This window comes from Orbicella franksi, chromosome 1, assembly GCF_964199315.1.
Source record: "Orbicella franksi chromosome 1, jaOrbFran1.1, whole genome shotgun sequence".
Taxonomy (NCBI): domain Eukaryota; kingdom Metazoa; phylum Cnidaria; class Anthozoa; order Scleractinia; family Merulinidae; genus Orbicella; species Orbicella franksi.
Window position 1 is genome coordinate 32,085,720 of NC_138145.1, and position 20,774 is coordinate 32,106,493.

Sequence of the window (20,774 nt, forward strand, 5' to 3'; positions counted from 1 at the left end):
CGAGGAAGAGCGAAGGACTGGGAAGGTTGTACTTCGATCTCCCCGACCGGTTTGCGCCCGCGATAAAAGAGTGAGTCTGAACTGAACCAAGATACCAAGATGGCGTCCGGTCCACCTAGTCCAAAATCTCCTAAGAAACCGCAAACATCTCCTTTGTCGCCACGTCAAAGGCATTCTCAATCAAGTTAGTTGACCAAATTTTTAAGTTTAATTCTTTTCCTCGCACATAACGTTTGTTATTCTTTGTCAATTAGTTGCTTGGGATGCTGAAATGGACAGCGATGTACTCTTTTCAAGTCACACTGTTGAAGAGATCCGAGCTGTGGAACACAAAACAAGGTTATTACGTGACAGCATTAAAGTGTTGAACACATTTGTAGTATACTAGTCAATAATTAGAAGTCACGATGGGACATATTTGGCCAGGAAGCACGAAGGTTAACACCTGAGATCTATTATTCGGTGTAGTCCGATATAGTTGATCGACACCCCTCAGTTGAGGGCTTGGGGTAGATAGTCTCAGTTTGATCAATCTTTACATCGCCCAAAAGCCATGCGTCATTGGAGTTTAAAATTACTGCTTCCAGGTTAGACACATCTTTGGTGTTACCCCCTCTAAATATTGTTATTGTTATTATTTTCAATGAAAGTTAGTGAGATTAATAAATAGCATTTGCACATTGTCGGATGTCACTGTCAAGTAAATGTGTAGGTTTGTTTTTGCTAATTTTTGTGTTGAAGGTATTCCCTCAAGCTTTACTTATTTGATTGTTATTGTTATTGTTATTATTATTATTATTATTATTATTATTGTTATTGTTAAGGCTTTGAATTCGTAGCAGCATGAGATAAGATATTGCATATCCTTAATTATTCTTGTTAATATCTCACTTTGTTATACTATTTATTGCATATTTTCATTTTATTTCTCACTGTGCAACTGACGATGGATGATGTCTTATCCGAAGCATGTATTGTCTTCATTAAAAAAAGAACTTTAAAAACATTGTGTGGCTCATCAAAGCGATATTATTATTATTATTGTTATTGTTATTGTTGTTATTATTATTATTATTATTATTATTATTATTAGCGATAGTAATTGGACTGAGTGGAGTACAATTCAGGGAGTCATTGCGTAAGCAATTTCAAAATTGGGAGAGCACAAAGCACAGGGCTGATTTAAAGTTATGAGCATGATTACTCTCTGAATTGTACGACACAAGGTCCAATTACAAATCAATCGTATCTATAACAAATTTTGAAATTAAAAAGTCTTTAGAGAACTCCTTTTGAGCAAAAATGTCAGTAGCACTTTCCATAAGTTTAAAAACCTGTAGGAAACATTAAGAAGGTAGCCATTAAAGCACACGTAATTGGATACCAAAGTGATAAAACAATAAAATCATGTTAGTAATAAATAAGTCATGGGCGTCGGCAAGTTAATTACATGAATTTGTTCGTGCATCTCTTGATTACATTGAAGTGTGCTAAGAAATTGTTCGGAACAGCAGTGTTGTATTCATTGGCATAATGCTTGTAAACAGATGATGCCTTTTGACGGTGTCCCTCAACGTGTGTGTGAAGGTGGCCCTTTGTGTACCTGGGTACGAATTTAACTGCCTTGTTAATGAAATGCTGTGTATTCAAGATCTTAAACCAGCACTGAATGTACAGTCTGATTCTCTTCGTGCTATTCATGTAATTAACTTAGCACTGTTATGCAAATTCACTTCAGCTTAGCCTCCTCACAAACCGCTTTTTATCATTAATTGTGTAACCTTGATAATGGTGCAAGATGCACTGAAATGTCGGTTTCTATCACTTATTTTTCTTGTCTCGTGTATTTCTAAATTGATTCTTATTATTATAATTATCATTATGATCATCATTATTATTATTATTATTATTATTGTTGTTAAGAGGATCTACACTCAATCTAATTAATTTTATTCTTAGGGGTGATATTGAAAGAAAAAAAGAAGATCTACGCATCATGGTTGGGTAGGCATACAGATTATAAGCTTCCTTCATACACTGTATACTGTACTGAAGTTCTTGAACATGTAATTGCGAAGGAACACAAACTTGCAGAAATTGATTGAGATAGGTAGCGATGAGGGTAACTTGCAAATTCTGAAAACAGCTGACATCTTTCATTTTACAAGGAAACTTGATTTCTTGCAAATATTTTTAAGGCTGGTTTTCACTTGTGCACAAGCACAAGCATAAGTATAAATAACACACACAGATGCTGTAAGGTGCTGTTCAAGATGTTAGCGCCATTGTTTCTTCATATCCTTACTGTGCACGTAATTTTTGTCTCAATGTCTCATCACATCATCCATCAAGCATGTTCACTAAAGGAGAAACATATTAAGCCAATATTGGGCTTGGTACTGGTTGTGTTAACTTCACCTGCAGTTTACTCTCGTACTCCCTTTTCTTTTCATATGTCACTTCCTTTACTGATTTTCTCTATTTTTAATTAACAAAAATAAAAAAAAATTGGTAAGTGAGAAGTTACAACTATTTTGCCTTTTCTGCTCTTGTGCCACCAAAGTCTTCTTTGAAATTATATGGATGGGGAAGACTATTATGCATTCTATTTTGAGGCTTATTCTTCCTGAAGGAATGACATCAGCTGTAAAAGTTTACTTAATAGGCTTAGTTATGGTTGAATTGAGTAGTTTTGCTGAGTGTACTTTAAAAGTATTTAACCTACATGTATAACTTTGCCTTGCTTTTTCAGAGAAAGATACCGTGACCTTATTGATGCTGCTGATACTGTTACAGATATGAAGACTTGTGCTGGTCAGGTATTTAAGTGTATAAAACTATGCTCACTGGTGTTAGAGGAAAAGTACTTCGTTTTAAAGTTCATCAATAAACTGAGCAGTGCCTTCTAAAGTTTGCTCCACTATGAACTGGGGAATTTATTAGATTATAGTCTAGGGTTTTCACCATTTAAGCATTCCTTCTAAATTCAAGAATTGGTTCATGCTTAACTTGCATGTTTGGAGGTAAGATGTATGTAATAGTTTGGGGAGAGTACTCCCTAAACTCACAAGTACATGGACAACTCAGTCAACTCACAGCTAACAGCATGATTCAGTTCTTTTATATGTATTTCACATAATAAGAGGAACCACAAAAATTTTCTCTGTAATTTTGAATGTGCCCAGAGCAAGCAAAAAATTATGGTGATAGCATTTGCATTCTTCATTTTACATAGCACAGATAAGGTGCATCTATCAAGTTACAGGTGTAATGCTGTACAGTTCAAATTTGAATCATTTTGTTGTGTGGGTGAAGCTCACAATAAATTGGCAGCTGAGAAGTGTGTTGGTCTACAAAAGTCACCTGATCGAAAGGAATTGCACTAAGATGATGGGGCACTAGTTTAGAGCCTGTAGATGAGAAGATTGGGTGCTAGTTGGCCTGTTTGTGTGGATTTTCTGCCTCCATCATGTTATCCTTGCTTTTGTGTACCATTTATCGGTTTCGAGAGTTTTCAGCTTTCAATTACCAAGGTAAGTTATTTTCCCTTTATGCATGTAGCTTGTTTTGAGATGCAGTACTTTGTCTGCTTGCATGTATCAAAAATCTGTCTTTGTATCCTTCAAGGTGGTAATTTCGTATTTTAATAAGCTTATGCTTAATTGCATGTCTTGTTAATTGCATTTATCGAAGATTCAGCTTCCTAATTTTGTGTAAGCTTTGAAATTGTTGATTGCAGTTGTATTCTTTATTAATAGCTTTCGTTCATTATTCCTTCAGGTGCCCATAATGGGATTTGTTTTGCGCAGGCAAGCCAACATATATCCAGACTCTGCTTGTCTTTAGTGCAGCAACAAACAATCAACAATCAATTTATTAGTGTCAGCCATAAGAAGAGGTTGCCCTGGGTATCCAGCCAGGGGCTCATGTATAAAATGCATGACAAAGATAATGATAAAATAAGAGAACAAACTAGTTGGATATCAGTCATATAAATAAAATTGAATAAAAGTGTAATAGTAAAATATGAAATATCTATAGATCTTATATATACATGTACACCAAGCCTAAACCTGTGACATCTCTCATTAGTGTTAATAAAACACAAATAATTTCCAGGTTACACTAGGCCTGGTATGCTTTTGCAAGCTAAAATTTATCAGCCTAAATGTTTGGTGCGGGTTGTCTCACATATTGAAAGGAGTCGTTGTACTCTCGCAAGCCAGTATCTTGCTAGCCAACATTTATATCGGTTTGAACTGATTGAAGTGGGCAGCACTACAAAGTGAGACATACTGTCAGGTATTGTCAGAAATTTTCAGAAACTGAAAGACTGCCTTGCACTTGCAATCTACTTGCACTGTTTAAAATACTTAAACTGTGTTTACAGTCACCCTGCTGTTCCTTATCAAGATCAAAAGTTAGTACAGAAATCTCGGTTGAACCGGCCAAGGATTGGCTTTCATAACCATTTCATGAAAGCAAAGGAGTCCATATCGCATTGTAAGGAATGAAGTGTTGCTTTGGTTTGCACAAATGATCTGCTAATATTATAGATTTAGCCAAGCCTAAAAGCAGAGCCCCTGATTGCAATAACTGATGATAAAGGAAAAAGAGGATTATTTTTTCTTGGATCAGAAACTCAAAAAATGATCAATTGTGAGCATGTAATTGTTCAGCTTGTGGTTTTGCTATTTTTTCCAGTTAAATTCTAACAAACTATACCTAACAAGCCTAACCAAGATTGTAGAAATTACATACGCAATATACCAGGGACTTTCCAAGAGACAATTGTACAAGGAATATGTCAGAAGAAAAGTCAACAACGCGCCAGGGGTTAATTTATGCCAAAATTTTGCCTTTGCGAGTACTCCTTCCTTCTCCCCCAGAGAAATAACGTGACTTGAGCCCGTGATCCAATCTGTAACCAGTAACTGGTCAGTGGTCAACTTTAAAAAAATACGCAACCTCGATGAGCTCTAAACCTGAGCCTGCGATATAGTCACGTGATACTGCTCAGCGGATAGCTTGTTGTGACAGCTGTCAATTAATAATGGCGTGGACGCCCAAAATCAAAGATGTAGCTATGGTAATGGTGCTACTCTCTTAGTTTTCAAGGTATTAGTGTACAGATGTACTGTATGGACAGTCTCGTGACAACCAAAATTTTTCAGATCGATGAGTTACCAAATTTTATAAGGTATGGGGCTCCGCTTGCGTGCCTTCGGCGCACAGGAGCTCTGCTACAATGTCTATATTCCATTACTTATAGCTGTCAAAATTCAATTATGCCATAGGACACTAAGCCTACACATGTATGCAATGTGGACCTATTTTTAACTTGGAAAATAATATTATTTTCAAAGTTGTAGTGGTGAGAACAATGAAAATGTAATGAGGCCTGAGTGCTGTAATTCGAGAAGTTAAATGAACCAGTTTGTTACTGTTACAGACGATCCTGCGTTCTGTATGGGAACAACCCTGCTCTGCATTGACACTCCTTACATCCTTCATCCCTTCAGCAGCATTTTGTGCCATTTTGGTAAACTAGTTTTAATTTCTAAGATGAGAAAAGGTAACAAAGAGTGAAAAGAAAATCACCAATACTGGCTGGGAAAATAAAGAACAAAAAAAATGAGAGGAATAAAAATGAAAATTTTCACTTGCTTTGGTGATCGGACAAGAAGCAGTACTTTCGTTATAATTGTCTAGGTCTCTTGGACGAAGATAACTCGGTCTCTTGGACCAATAACTTCAGGAATGTTTTCAACAGTGTTACATCTCCTTGTGTATTCTCTTACTGTCACATTTTGCACTATTTCTAAACAATGCCAGTGGGCTATGGATTAAAGCCTCAAGTCAGTGGCATCAAAATTGTCACTGTTTACAGACGATCCATTTTCCAAGTTGAGTGGCTCATAGCCACTTTGATTTAAAATGACATGCCGAACAGTCACTTTGATCTTAAGAATGCCATCAAACTGAACATGAAACTCTCTATCAATTTGTTCTAAAACTAGTCATGTTAGACAGCCAAAATACCTTTACTTTGATCTTATCTTTTTTTTTCAGTTATGTCTGCTCTTAATTGACACTGGTGTAGATTCAATTCTATTGTTGTCATTACCAGGTGATGCACTTTGTCCATGATATTCAGAAGCAGTGTAAGGACCTTCATTTATCTCACAGATGCCATGGGGTGGGTGGTACCCAGGGAACCAAAACAGCTGACAAGGGGTAAGGTTAAAACATACTACACTTGTCAAAATATAACAGTTTGTGTTATTATCACCTGCTTTGGGAGTGGGAAGGTGCACTAAGAGTCAAATGAGTCAGGATCAGTTTAGTAGATACCTGTATAATATATACACAAAGTACACAAAGAAACTTAGTCCTTAAAATTATAATGTTGTCTCTTGTTTTTAGTCCTTCACAGTCTAAAAGTGGTTTCTATGCTATTGCCTCTCAAATGAAGCTGTTGGTAGATACTCCAGAAAAGGTACTTTCATTGGTGTTAATGTTGTATTAAGTTATTTTTAACAATGTTTAGAGATTTATGTTAGATTTAGCTTGTTGTGGAAATTGTAAAAGGAAAGAATTTTAATGAAAGATAAAAAGTCTGAACAATGAACTTATTTGGTATACTAAGCACTTTTTGCTAATGATAAATTTTTGTTCTCAACAGGTATGGAGTGCATTGGAAAGAAAACAGTTTTTAAAAGCAGCTCAGTTGTACCTGTTCTCTCATCATATTGTTAGCATTCTTCACATTGATACTGGCGACACCTCTGCACCTAAACTACTGGTGGGTTCAGTTTTCTTCAAAGCATTATATAATTGTTGCTGTGGAGCGAGCGTAGTGAGCGAGCAGCAACATAATCAGAATTTAAGAAGAATATATAGAAGGGGGTACGAATTTTCGAATTCTTCACTTTTTACCAGAATGCATTGCATTTAACCAGAGTGCATTGCGCCACTTTTTACCAGAGGGCATTGCACCACAAAAAACATGAGGATGTCACATTGTTGAGCTGTCCTCCTTTTTTGCGTGGATTTTTGTGGTTATGTTTTGCTCTGATTTACCTGTAAAATGCAACTGGCACCCGTTTTATGAAGCTTGGTTTGGTGTAGAAATTTTTGTAGAGCTCTACGACTCTACGCTTTCGTCATCAGTCTCCTCCTACATGTTGGAAAGATACATTACCTCCCACTTCATAGCTTTTACCGTAGTTGTGTATTGTTACTATGGTTACCTGCCTATTTGGCAACATTTGATTTCAAATTTTAGCATACGTGTATTCCTCACATATATCTCATATACAGTATATTAAAGTGTTATTTAAGTGTTATTTATGGCTTACAGTGTTTTAGTCGTTTTCAATTTAAAATTCTGTATTGAGTTTACCCTCAACCATCTGCGCTCTACGCTTTACGGTTCTATGTACGGGCGTAGAGGCTTACAGTCATTGTAGCAAATATTAAAGTGCATGGGGAATGTTTAGTGTTGTTACGGTTTACAGTATTTTAATAATCTTTTTAATATACAATTCTGTATTGAGTTTACCCTCTACGCTCTACGCTCCATGCTATATGTTGCACCATCTACATTCTACTCTCTACGTTCTTCCAGTTACTCTCGTCAATCTATGCTCTACGATCTACCATCTATGCTCTAAGTCCATCTGTGTGCTACGTTCTACTAGCTACTCTCTTCGATCTACGCTCTACACTCTACCATCTACCGTCTATCCTCTAAGCCCATCTAGGCTCTACTCTCTACATTCTACCAGCTACTGTCTTTGATCTACACTCTACGCTCTACCCTTTAAGCCCATCTGCTTGGAAGGTTATTGGAATTTTGTAATAATGCCTTAATGTACATCTTATTGTCGTGTTGTTTTGGGGGCCGTGTGATTAGTGCTAACCATATGGCCCCCCAATGTATAAAAAAAGTTAAAAAATAAAAAAAAAATTAAAAAGATGAAAAAATTAAAGAAACACATATTTTTTGTTTGGAAGGGTGGCAAAGAAATCCTATTAGAGTTTCTTAGTTGTCTCTATAGCAAGAATGATTGTATCAAACTTACGTACTATGTTATTGACCAAAGTAGTATTTTGTTTTTCGATTTATTTCTTTACAAAGATGCTAATTTTAGCACTGCAGTTTTCTACCTATCAAAAGCCACTAAATAAGTATCTGTACTTTCCCTTTGAGTCATTTCGTCCCGTGAGCAACGAGAGAGGGCCTTTATTAGCCATTTTGGCTAGTGAAAATGAAAATTTGTGAGCACTGGAGGCCCAGAGGAAACCAATTAAAAGTTAATTTCAAATTTTTCTCAAATCGAAATTGAGTCAAAGCATACAGAATTTAAAACATTGGCTGTAATAAATATCATATATAATTCATTGGCCCAAACAACAACTAATGCGAAAGAATGATTGACTTTTTTGTTTGTTTGTAAAAAACGACGAACGACAAATGAACTGCTTGCCGCTAATGATTAGTTGTGTGAAATTGTGCGGAACTCGAGGGATCATGTTTTATGCGCGCAGCATCTGGAGGTCATGTACACTTTCAAAAAATTAAAAAATTCGCAGTTTGAAAATTTGAATGATGCCTATATAATATTGATGCTTATGTTTGCAACTTGTAAATTAAGTTAAGATGGAATGAATTGTTGTGTTCATGAGAAATCGTGAATCAACATTTTGAAAGAAAGGAATGTTTTTTGGCGGCGAGTTGTGAAGTACTGTGAGAATTTCTCACGGATGGCAGGTCTAAAACACAGGTCATGGGTCACTGGTTATTATTGTTTTTACCAATACTGAAACAACCTTAAACCTTTACTAATACTAACCTTAAGCCTAAACATTGTCTTAGTGTAGTATTTAGGCCTAAGGGTAGCATTAGGAAGGGGTTAGGGTTGTTCAGTATTGGTAAAACAATGACCCATGACCTGTGTTTTAGACCCACTGTCTCCCGGAAGCGAAAACTTTGTTTTCGTTGTTGAGAGAGCGACTGAAATCGAGCCTAATTGTTGAGCGACGCCCATGATTATAACATTGATGCCTATGTTTGCAAATGTCTGTGTCTGGCTAGTGAAAAATTTTTTTTGGCTAACGAATCAAACCTGTCACTAGCCACTGGGCTAGCAAGCTGAAAAGTTAGTCTCGAGCCCTGCTCGTGGAGATGTTGTTTACTAGTTTTTAGTATAGAGTGCACTATTGGGATGGTTTAGGGGGCTGCTGTTTGGTAAGGCACTAAGGTTATAAGGCCCTAACACAATAAGGCGTAAACTTTAATGTTTGTTTAATTAATTAGCATTGTGGTAAGGGGGTGGAGTAGCAACCTCTGTTTACTACGTAAAATGTATCATACTTACGTTACTTCTATGATAACATCACAAACCTATATATCGCCAAATTTTTGTAGCAGTAAGATTGAAATCAAACATTTAAAAAAGACGACTCACCATTTAAATTTGTAAGACATGTTTCAGATACTCAGTATCCATCTTCAGTTAAAGGATGTTTACTGATACTGAGTATCCGAAACATGTCTTACAAATTTAAATGGCGTGTCGTCTTTTTTAAATGTTTGATTTCAAACCTATACATGTTTTCGCAAATCTCTTGCTATCCTAGTGGTGCTATTATCTTAAGAATAAAATCAATTTGCTTGAAATGCATGTGCAGATAATTTAGCCTTCAGTGTCCAGTTCTGGCCCTCTCTCTGTCATGCAGTGCTACCGTTGCATTGCTTGACAGAGAGAGAGCCAGAACTGGACTATTTTGACCGGGGATAGCAGCTGTATTTCAGGTAATGTCAGTTCTCCCTTTTTAGTGCAGAGTGCACTATTGGGATGGTTATGGGAGCTGCCTGCCGCTAAGGAACTAAGGCATTATGGCGCTAAGGTGTAAACTTTAATGTTTGTTTAAGTAATTAATTTCAATTAATTAATTAGTCTAGAGGCAAGGAACTGGTGGGGGTAGGGTGGGAAAGGTACATCTGTACTCTACGTAAAACACATTCCATCGCTGTCACTTAGCAGTGAACATCGCAAAGCTATATATTTGTTTCAGGCAACCCCTCGCTCTCCTTGTGGTACCATTCTCCTTAGAACAAAACTAATTTGTCCTAAACACATGCGTAGATTAGTTAGCGTTCATGGCTTCTATATTAGGTGAAGGACACATTGCATACGGAATCACGCACAAATGTTGAGTGGTTTTCCTTATGGTAGAGCTCAACATGTAAGACGCATGCGTTCTTAGTGTTATACACTATCTTTCCACGCGGTATTTTATATATCATGTCATGTGACCAAAGACGGCAGTTATTTTTCAGGTAGCGCCAATTGTCCCTTTTTATTGCAAAAGTGACACGTTACTGTGGCTGCGTAGCTTTTAGAATTACACACAGGTCGGTTCAACAAATATCATCTGCTGTTTTCAATCTACAATAGTGTGCTTTTCAGGGTTCAAATGTACTGCTTCTCCTTAGTGGCTTGTTTATTTCTTGCCTTAATTGTGTCTGTAAGAGAGACCAAAAAGTTCCCAAGTTAGTGGCTTTAATACTCCGCAAATTGTAAATTTGTAACAAAGAAACCAGGAAAATGCTTAAATATTGCTGCAGGTGCCGTGGCACGTAATGAAAGCGCAAATTAATTTAATCAGTCTTTGAGGAGACTCATTCATATCGGCCAAGTAGCGCTGTTTATTTTCAATACTTTTCGTTGAAATGCTTTTCAGCCACTAATATCGTTGTGTGTTAATTTTGAATTGTTTTATTGTTAACAACAAAGGTGGCAACAGTAAAAGAAAGTAGTATTTCGTCACTATTTGATAATTAAATTTGTTCTTGTTCATCCGTAAAAATTTGCATTTTTAGTAAAACAACATAGTTTCTGTTCCGTTTCTTCATCACTACATCAGATATTTAACTTTCTTTCATTTATCTTCCATATGTTTTGGAGAAAACAAGGGTTTCATATTACATGCCTTTGCAAGGAAAACAAAAGTATCAAGTTACAAAAATGGCGTGAAGAGCTAAATTGTCATGTTTGCTGCTTCAGTGTATTATTGAATTTAAAATGAACGAAATCAACGTAAAACACCAGTAGTAATTAATTTGTGCATAATTTTTGGACCTTGAATGAAAATACAACCTTGAAACATACACACTGCAAAGGGGAAAAGCCGCAGCAGACTACCAAGGTAGACACAAACCAGAAGTGAACCGAGCAGGGGTGAGTACTTATGGGACTACTGTACCAGAGTTATCAATTGCGCTCTGCACTATCTGAGATTGTCTCACTAGTTTAGTGCAAATAACGCTACTGTGACTGCGTATTATCTGGAATCACCCCTAGCTCGATTCCAGAAATTTTGGCTGCTGTTTTATAACTATCGTGTGTTTGTCAGGGTTCAAATAAAGAATGCTTCTTGTTAGCGGCTTGTCTATTCCTCATCTATGAAGGGATCAAAAAGTTCATATTCAGCTGAAACTTTCCCACGTTAGTTACATATAAAACTAATAAATCTGTGACACAAGAAACTTCGCAAATATTGCTGCAGACTCTGTGGCACTTAATGAAACCGCCAATTAATTTCATCAGTCTTTGAGGTGACTCTCTCACCGATGTAGGATAATTATAATTTCGACCAAGTAATGATCTCCACTTTCAGTACTTCTCATTGAAATGCCCCTCAGTTGTATTAATCGATAACATTGTATTTCAGTTTGACCTGAATAAGGACGAACTATTGTGCGACTGGACATGACTATTTGATAATAAGTTTAGTTCTCGTTTTTGTGTGAACTGAAAATTTGCAAAATCATTCCTCTTCGATTTGTTGTGAGATATTTAGCTTCATTCCATTTATCTCCAGCAGTAAGTAAAAAAATGCACATCTTTCTTATATTTTTGAGGAAACAAGGGTATCATGTTGCATAGCTCGGCGAGAAAAACAAAAGTATCAACTCACATACATTGCAATGAAAAATAAAATTGTCATATTTGCCACTTCTGCGTATTATTGAATTTAAAATGACTGAAACTCAGCGTAAAACATCATCATAAAATTCAAAGCCGTCTTGACAAACAGTGATTGTAAGTTATTTTTGGGCCTTGAAAGAAAATACAAACATGAAACTTACACAATGCTAAGATTATGTCTTATTAAGTTTTTGTCTGCTCATATTCTGCAAGGGGAAAAGGCCTAGGTGACTGCCAAGGGAGAACGGCATGGGTAAGGACCTCTGTGACTACTGTATCAGAGCCGTAAATTGCACTCTGCACTATCTGAGATTGTCTCCCTATTTAGGGTCGTAATTTGTCGTAGAGGTTGCTGTTCATTTCAAGTTCCAATAAATGGTTTAAGGTTACCGAAAACCTTCGTGGGTGTGCCTAGTGAAAAAAATATTACTGCGCTGTCTTAAAGACAACCACGACAAATTATATATCAATGCAAAGGTTATAGAATGCTCTATTCGGTAAAAATTGTTTTGCCTCAATTTTTTTCAATCATAAGGTGAGCGCGACCTAAAAGCGCGAAATGACCGACGTTCCATTGAGCGAATTTATCAGGTATCAAACTCGACTGCATCAACAAAGCTACTGCATTATATCATTCACGAGGCATCAATCATCAAAACCGTGTGGGGGATTTGCGTTTTTCAAAATTGATCTCCTGCAATGGCCTTTGTCGTAAAACGTGTCGCTGTATTTTTGGACATCAAACTTGACAGAAATTTTCCAAAACAACCAATAGGAATATCGACAAACCGCAAAGGTTTACGGTAACCTTAACTTAGAACCATGCTGGTAGCAGAATGAGGTTCACGTTGGGGAAATTCGGCAAATTCAAGAAAATGCCACCAAATTCGAAGAAGAAGAAGAAGTGCCACGACCAAGGGAAGGGCACAGACGATGGCAAAGATACCCAAGATGAAATTGCAGATAAAATAGAAGAGCTAAAGATCAAGAAAGCCAATTCGAAATCGCTTTTCATAAGACGAAAAGATCAGCTGGCAGATTGATTAGAAGATGGTCTGGCGAGTAACCGTGAAATAAGAGCGTTGAGAAAAAAAGCCCAAGAGAATGTTGTTGAAGATTTGACATTGTTGGCTGTGTTGTATTCGGAAGCTAGAGATCGGTATGCCCTTAAGAAAACAAGCCACGAACTTGAGGAAATTGAGAAAGAATTCTGTAAGGCCCAAGAAAGTCTACAAGAATATTTGGACGCCAATAAGGATGAATTATCCAGTCAAGCGTTGGGAGTTTTCCAGGAAATTACATAATTTGCATTTGTAGTATCGAAAATGAAGACCTTGAAAATGAAGACCCGGCATTTCAAAGTTACAATAGTGTATGACTTTCGATTGGAGTAACATGACTGGGTGTCAGTTATGTCATGTTCACTGTTGGGTGGAGGTAAGCATCAAATAACGCATGGGAATGTTGACATTGAACAAACTGGTGTTCAATACACGGGAAAATGAACCTTAGATTGATGGGGAGAAAAAAAAAATTGCGATGTAAGTAACACATTAAACGCAGTGGATATTTCATTGGTGCAAATCATTTTGAGTGACGTTTCCTGCAGTCAAATATTCCACACAAACCTTTGAGCTGCTGCTGTCAAATTTATACACGCGTGGGTTCTAAGATGTCCACCTGGCACGTTTAAATTGCAGTGGTTTGTAATTTTGCAGTTTTTGGACTTTTCCAGTTTCTTTAGTCCAAACTCGTTACAAAGGGGAGCCGTTACGTTTACGTTAATATTTGATTGATTAATTCCAGTTGATAGATTGCGAATCCTTGTTGATGTTTATTTCTAGATGAACTCTTGATTATGTAGTAACACATTTTTATTCCAAATGAGTTTAGTATAAGTGGTTTGTTCTTGCTCCAGTTTCTTTAGTCCAAACTTGTCACAAAGAAGAACCTTTACGTTTGCAGTAGTATTTGATTGATATTCCAGTTGATAGGTCATGACTTGACTTTGTGCTATTGAAAGATATTTTTTATTCCTAGATCAACTGTTGTTATTCCGGATAAAAAATAGACTTACTTCAAGCAAGACTTCATGCAATTGAAAGATATTGTTTATTCCTAGATGAACTGCTGTTATTCCAGATAAAAAAGTAGACTTACTACAAGCAAGACTTTGTGCAATTGAAAGATAACTGATTCATCAATTTTGGCTGAGAAGAGTTATAAAAAAATAAAAGGGTCTTCGTTTTCGTAGGGGGTCTTAGTCTTTGTAGCGGGTCTTCATTTTCATAGGGGTCTTCGGTCTTCGTTTTCGATACTACCGTTTGCATTCACAAGAAACAAAAGCTGGCCAGCACGTGACCGAACTTGAGGAGCAATTATGTGAAAAACATAGAAAAAGAAGAATCTGTCTAGCATGCTCAAAAGAAAATGTAGGAAGAACATGCCCATTGTCAAAAAGAAATGGTAGCCGAAGTTAGAGAGGTGAAGGAGGAATTAGCCCGTGCAAAAGGAGATTGCAAAGAGAAATATTTGAAGCTCAAAGGTGCCATAGATGAGGAGCTCGAGTTGTCGCCTCCAAGCCCACCAAAAAGGGATGTTAAGCCACAAGAGGAGGAGAAGACTGTTGAAGAATCACTGAAACATGAACTTGGGGAGAGACGTGTGGAAACAATTGACGTGGGTTTCTATTCCAGTAGTTAGTGGAGAGAAGCAGTCTATGGGAGCTGGAAGGCAGCATTTATCGTTTGTGTGGACAAAGCGCCAGCCACCACAGAGTATAAATTGTTGCAGCTAAAGAAGTACCTATCTGGAGAAGCGTTGGCAGCAGTTGAGAGCTTAGGACATTCGGCCGAGGCCTATGAAGGGGCCAAGAGCAGATTGGAGAGAAAATTTGGCGGTCAACGTCGTCAGATCAATTTGCAGTAAAGGAATTTAGCCAGTTCTGACCAATTTGTCCTGGAAACGCCAAGGACCAAGACAGGTTGGCAGACTTAATGGACGTGATTGTCATAAATCTGAAAGAGGCCGGAAGAAAAGAGGAACTTGGCAATGGGCCCTTGTACACGAAGGTACAAAGTAAATGACTTGTACCATGCTTGCTAATTACATCAAATGGGTGTTTGAGCAGAAAAAAGTGGAATGTGTTGAGACACTTCGTGAGTGGATCATACAAGAAGCTGAATTCCAGACTGTTGTGGCAGAGACACTATGTGGGCTGACAGGAAAACGAATAGATAACTCACACACATTCTTTCATTGGACAAGTGATTCAGGAAAGCCTGTTTGGCCAAATTGTCCACTTTGTAAGAAAGATCATCCAGTGTGAAGTTGCGAAGAGTTTAAGAACATGGATGTGCAAAGTCATTCGCAAAAGGCTAAACAGCTAAGACTGTGTTATTGTTGCCTTGGAAGAAATCACAAGGGAGGGCGATGTGTTCAAAATAGTCGGTATGGTATTGACGGCTGTCAGAAAACATACAATTGGGTATGCAAGGAGATCAGTTTGTAAATGGTGGAAGTGCTAGTGAGTCACAAGTGATAGAGCCAGAGAGGAGCCTACCCTTGGAGATGGGAGCTAGTGAAAACAATGCACACAGATCTGGAACAGAGGGGGAGCAAAGTACATGTCCTGAACACTCCTTAACAACAACCATGGCAACCACAAAAGCTCCAGGGCCAGCAAAGTATCTTGTCTTGCATACAGTACCAGTAGTGGTGAAGAATGGGGAGTGAAGAATGATTGTAAATGCCTTACTAGATGATGGAAACACAAAGACCTGCATAAATGGTGATGTGGCTGCTGAGCTAGGATTGGAAGGTAGTACCCAATGGATCACAGTTAATGTGTTAAGAGTCAGAGTCAGTCTGTAAGATTCAAACTTTGGCCGGCCACTGTACCTCACCGATTTTGCTGAAATTTGGCATGCGATCTTCTTTTAGAGTCCTAACTACGCAATGGATGTTAAAAAGTTCCGATTCTTTTTACTTTGGAAAATATCGAGAAGATTGATTTCGAGTGACCCTGGCGGCCTGCCAATATGGTGGATTGAAGGAGTTCTTGTTACTTCAATCCTGATCCTGCCATCATAATTTCTCGACAATTCTTGTAACAGACATAAAGAACTATCCTTCTTTGTCTTATTTATCAAAATAAATTCAGAAAATGATAAGTTTGAACGACCAAGAAGCACACTGGTATATTTTCTTAGCTTTGAAAAGTCGTAAATTTACTTCAGACTGGAAGGCTGATATCTCCAGTGTTAGCTCAATTGAGAAGTAGCCAGTTACCCAGAGTGTAGCTTAGTTATTGCTGATTTGATTCCATTAATAAAAATTTGGGGGAGTTGTAACAGCGTAGACTGCAAAATTATATTATCAGTAGTAATTTAGCCTTTTCTGTGGAACAGCTTGTTAAGCCAATAGTAGTTGAGGAAAATAGAAAATGATTCCTGTCCCTTAAACAATGCAATTTCCATGTTTTCTTGCTTATGTGATTCAAAGAGCTCTGTTTGGAAACAGGTTTCAAGATTGTGTGTGCGATTTTTAGCAAAAATTTTATACCGCTCACTTTGTTGTTACACTGTAAATAGTCTTCACTGACATTGCAAATTACAGATTTGAAATCGCCCAATGTTTGAACATGTCCTGTTCAAGTGCTTATTCAATTGATTATCTTTTTTTAAATTCGTCTCACTCTATTGGGATATTGAAATCACCTATCTTCTGGCATGAAAAATATGTTTGTTTCCACGCAGAACAATGAATGTTGATGAAATAGGGCGAATGAATTTGTGACAAGCTCCTGTGAAATGAACATTGTGAGGCGCACTATATGGCTAATTAAATTTATTCATTTGCTCATCTGACATTGTTCAAATGCTATATCTAAGTTAATGAAAACAGTTTTTAGGTTTAACAGTTACAGTTACTGTAGTATCGAGTAGCATGTTTTAGAAGTATTTTTTGGTGGAACTGCAAGTTTATTTACAATATTAGTAATGATGATATGATGCCGTAAAGTTGGTATGGGGATATTTCAAATACGGTCAGTGTAAAACATAGACTGCTGACTGTGGACTGCGGACTGTGGACTTGGTGCAAAACACGCGCTGTCAATTTCAAGGCATAACTTACATGGCGTTATCTTTTACAAGGATCTAAGTTGTTCAAACTTGATGGTTTATTAATGACCGAAGAAACGATAAGATGATACTTTCCGTCTAGCTGTAAATTTACATTTTTTGGATGGCTTGGATAGGGGTGTAGGGGAAGGCTGCGGATGTCTGTCTGCTCTACTGCAAAATGTAACTACAGCGAAAGGTAACTCGTAATGAGGAAAAAATTAAGTTTTGCAAAGCTCTAAGGCAAGTTGTTTTACAAGTTATCACGATGCAACTCTTATTTCATTGGCTCACCAAGCGAAATTTCCTGCATAAGATAGCCATGCTGTTTGACCCTATGGGGATTCTGGCACCATGCATGATCCGGACAAAGATTTTCCTGCAAGAGATGTGGACCTCAGGATTAGATTGGGATGACCCATTGGACCAAAGCCAAGCTAGACAGGCCAAGGAGTGGTTTGAAGAGCTCACAGAGTTGTCAGAAGTGCAAGTCCCTCGTTACCTGCAGTTGAACTCAGATGTTGAAACAGTTACCTTGCACACCTTCACAGATGCATCAGAGGATGCATATGGTGCAGCAACTTATGTTAGGTACAAGTACAAGGGTGGTACAGTATCTACCAACCTAGTGGCCTCCAAGACATGAGTGGCACCACTATCAGCTACAAGCATTCCAAGACTCAAACTTATGGGAGCTGTTTTGGGATTAAGATTTGCCCTGTCCATACCCAAGGTTCTTAAGATTGACCAGAACCTACTCACATTCTGGAGTGACAGCATGAATGTGCTGTGGTGGATATGAATACCCAGTCGCTGTTTCAGATCATTTGTTGCGAATCGGATTGGAAAAATACATGATTCAAGCAGTCCTACTCAGTGGCATCATGGTAGCACATACCAGAACCCTGCTGAACTGCCAACCAGAGGAATGTCTGCGACTGAGCTAAAAGGAAACGAGATGTGGTGGAAGGGTCCGAAGTTCCTGAGCATGCCAACAATGATGTAACTCCTGAAGCAGCACTAGAAGTCCGTAAGAAAGTGAGGACAACATTTGATGTGCCAGACAAAGAATCAGTACTGTTCGCACTGACCCCACAAGTAACTTGGTGTCTACGCCCCAGCAGATATTCAAGCTGGACCAGATTGAGAGTTAGAGCATGGGTACATCGAATCATGAACAACTGCGGAATGGTGCCGAAGAGGGGAGTTCTGGAGAACTTACCAGTCAAGAGATCTCAGATGCAGAGACTGACATCATCAAAGAGGCGCAACAAGAAGGCTTTCAAGAAGAAATACAAGGCACTGGCCAATTTCAAGTTTGTTCTGCAAAACAGCAAGTTGTTAAGTTTGAACCCCATCCTAGATGAAGATGGTCTGCTTTGAGCAGACGGGAGACTGCGCTATGCGGACTACCTGGCTTTCGATGCTAGATATCCAGTCATTCTGCTGAGGAAGAGTGGGGTGATGAGACTAATTGTGAAGTCCTATCATGAAAGGAGTAATCATGCACCGGGAACCAATCACACATTGTCTTTGCTGTCCGCCAGATTCTGGATCATGCAGGGTAGAGAGGAGATTCTTGACTGGGAAAGAGAGTGCTGTGAATGTTGGAAGAGAAAGGCAAAGGCTGCTAAACAGATAATGGCTGCCCTACCAAAGATTCGACTAAAGTTGCCCTTATGAGCTTTCGCACGAACAGCAGTTGACTTTGCGGGACCATTTGTTACTACCCAGGGGAGGGGTAAGAGGAGAGCTTAAAGATACCTTTGTTTATTTACATGCCTAACATCAAGGGCTATTCACCTAGAGATGGCCTATGGGCTGGACACAGATTCCTTTCTGAACGCATTTTATTGCTTGGCCAATCAGAGAGGGTTGCCAGAAGAGATGATTTCTGATAATGGAAGTAATTTTGTAGGCGTGGAAAGAGAGCTGAGGGAGCTCGTCAAACAACTGGATCAGCTGCCAACAAAGGAATCACATGTGGAGTTTCAATCCACCTTGGGCACCTCACTTTGGTAGGGTGCATGAGACAATGATCAAGTCAGCAAAGAGAGCAACCTATGCGATATTGGGAACTGCAGATGTGACCAATGAAGAACTGATGACAGCATTTACAGGTAAAGAGGCACTCATAAATTCTAGGCCTTTAACATATCAGTCTACCAATCCCTCAGATGACACACCCATCACCCCAAATCATTTCCTGATTGGACAAGTAGGGGGCCAGTTAGCTCCTGGATCAGTTGATAGTGGCAAATTCAGTCCCAAGAAGAGATGGAGACAGGTGCATGAACTAGTGCAACATTTTTGGCACTGGTGGCTGTGAGAGTGGCTACCAACTTTGAATCATAGGTTCAAGTGACGGAAGGAACAAAAAGATGTCCAAGTTAATGATGTAGTCTTGTTAGTGGCACGGGATACACTGCGTGGGCAGTGGCTGCTCGGTACAGTCATAGCAGTCTTTCCAGAAAAGGGTAAGCACATGAGAGCTGTCAAAGTCAGAGTTGGCCGTAAGGAATTGTTGAGACCGATCACCAGAATCTGCCCAGTAGAACTCCTTACAGAAGATAGAACAATATCGCACTTTAAGAGAACTAGAATTATAGTGAACCTTTAAGCTAGAAACACACGAAACTCCTATTGATAGGTCAATGAGCCACTGGCCCATCAAGAAAGGGGAGTATGATGTGAAGGACATTTTGTTATAGTGTACTCGAAGTGCGAAAACTTAGGTCACGTGACTTCGAACGCCTAGTGGATCTTTTGCTGAATGATATACTCTCTATTATGCAAAATAAAATGGTTGTTGTTGTTGTTGTTGCAACCACGTGGAGATGTTCTTTACTAGTTTTTAGGGTTATTATTCGTCATAGAGATTACTGTTTATTTGAAGTTCAAATAAATGGTTTCACTAACATCAAGATGGTTATCCAGAGCCATTTACCAGACTTAGACTGTATCGTCAGTTATAAATCTACTACTACTTTAGCACATCTATGTAAATAGTATGTTTTTGGGGGCCATACATTTGGTGCTAATTGCATGGCCCCCAAAATATAACAATAGGCAATAACATATGCATTAAGGCATTTCTTGTAACATCCATTTACAGCATGTTTCAGTAGTTATTCACTTCCATGGGAAGTTAAACTTAGGCACACTCATGTGCTATATATGCTGTTCAATGTTAGTTGTAATCATTCCCTGAAGAAGTCTCATACAGAGACAAAATGCGTCGGAAATAAACAAAAAAGCTTACAACTACAAGAAGTCTTTCCTTGTGCTGCTCACTAGCATTCGTTAAAAAATTACAAAATTACAAAATTACAAAATTCCAATAACCTTCCAAGCAGATGGGCTTAGAGGGTAGATCGTAGATCGTAGAGCATAGATCGAAGAGAGAAGCTGGTAGAATGTAGAGAGTGGAGTGTAGATGGGCTTAGAGGGTAGATGGTAGATGGTAAGAATGTAGAGCATAGATTGAATAGAGTAGCTGGTGGAATGTAGCGAGTAGAGCATAGATGGGGTTAGAGGGTAGACGGGAGATGATAGAGCGTAGATTGAAGAGAGTAGCTGGTAGAACGTAGAGAGTAGATAGGCTTAGAGGGTAGATGGTAGATCGTAGAGCATAGATTGAAGAGAGTACCTG

General features: G+C 38.3%; 1 protein-coding gene and 1 pseudogene across 1 annotated transcript in view; both read left to right on the forward strand.

Moving 5' to 3' along the window:
• Positions 1–4: 4 nt before the first annotated feature.
• Positions 5–20,774, forward strand: part of LOC145479226 (conserved oligomeric Golgi complex subunit 1-like) — a 111,561-nt gene continuing 90,791 nt past the window's right edge. The window contains exons 1-7 of the mRNA XM_081457534.1: positions 5–184; positions 255–339; positions 1,960–2,004; positions 2,753–2,819; positions 6,131–6,237; positions 6,427–6,499; positions 6,686–6,805. Of these exons, the coding sequence (XP_081313660.1) occupies positions 100–184; positions 255–339; positions 1,960–2,004; positions 2,753–2,819; positions 6,131–6,237; positions 6,427–6,499; positions 6,686–6,805 (582 nt within the window). The 5' untranslated portion in view covers positions 5–99. The remainder of the gene's footprint in view (positions 185–254; positions 340–1,959; positions 2,005–2,752; positions 2,820–6,130; positions 6,238–6,426; positions 6,500–6,685; positions 6,806–20,774) is intronic.
• On the forward strand, positions 16,523–20,158 carry LOC145479411 (uncharacterized; annotated as a pseudogene).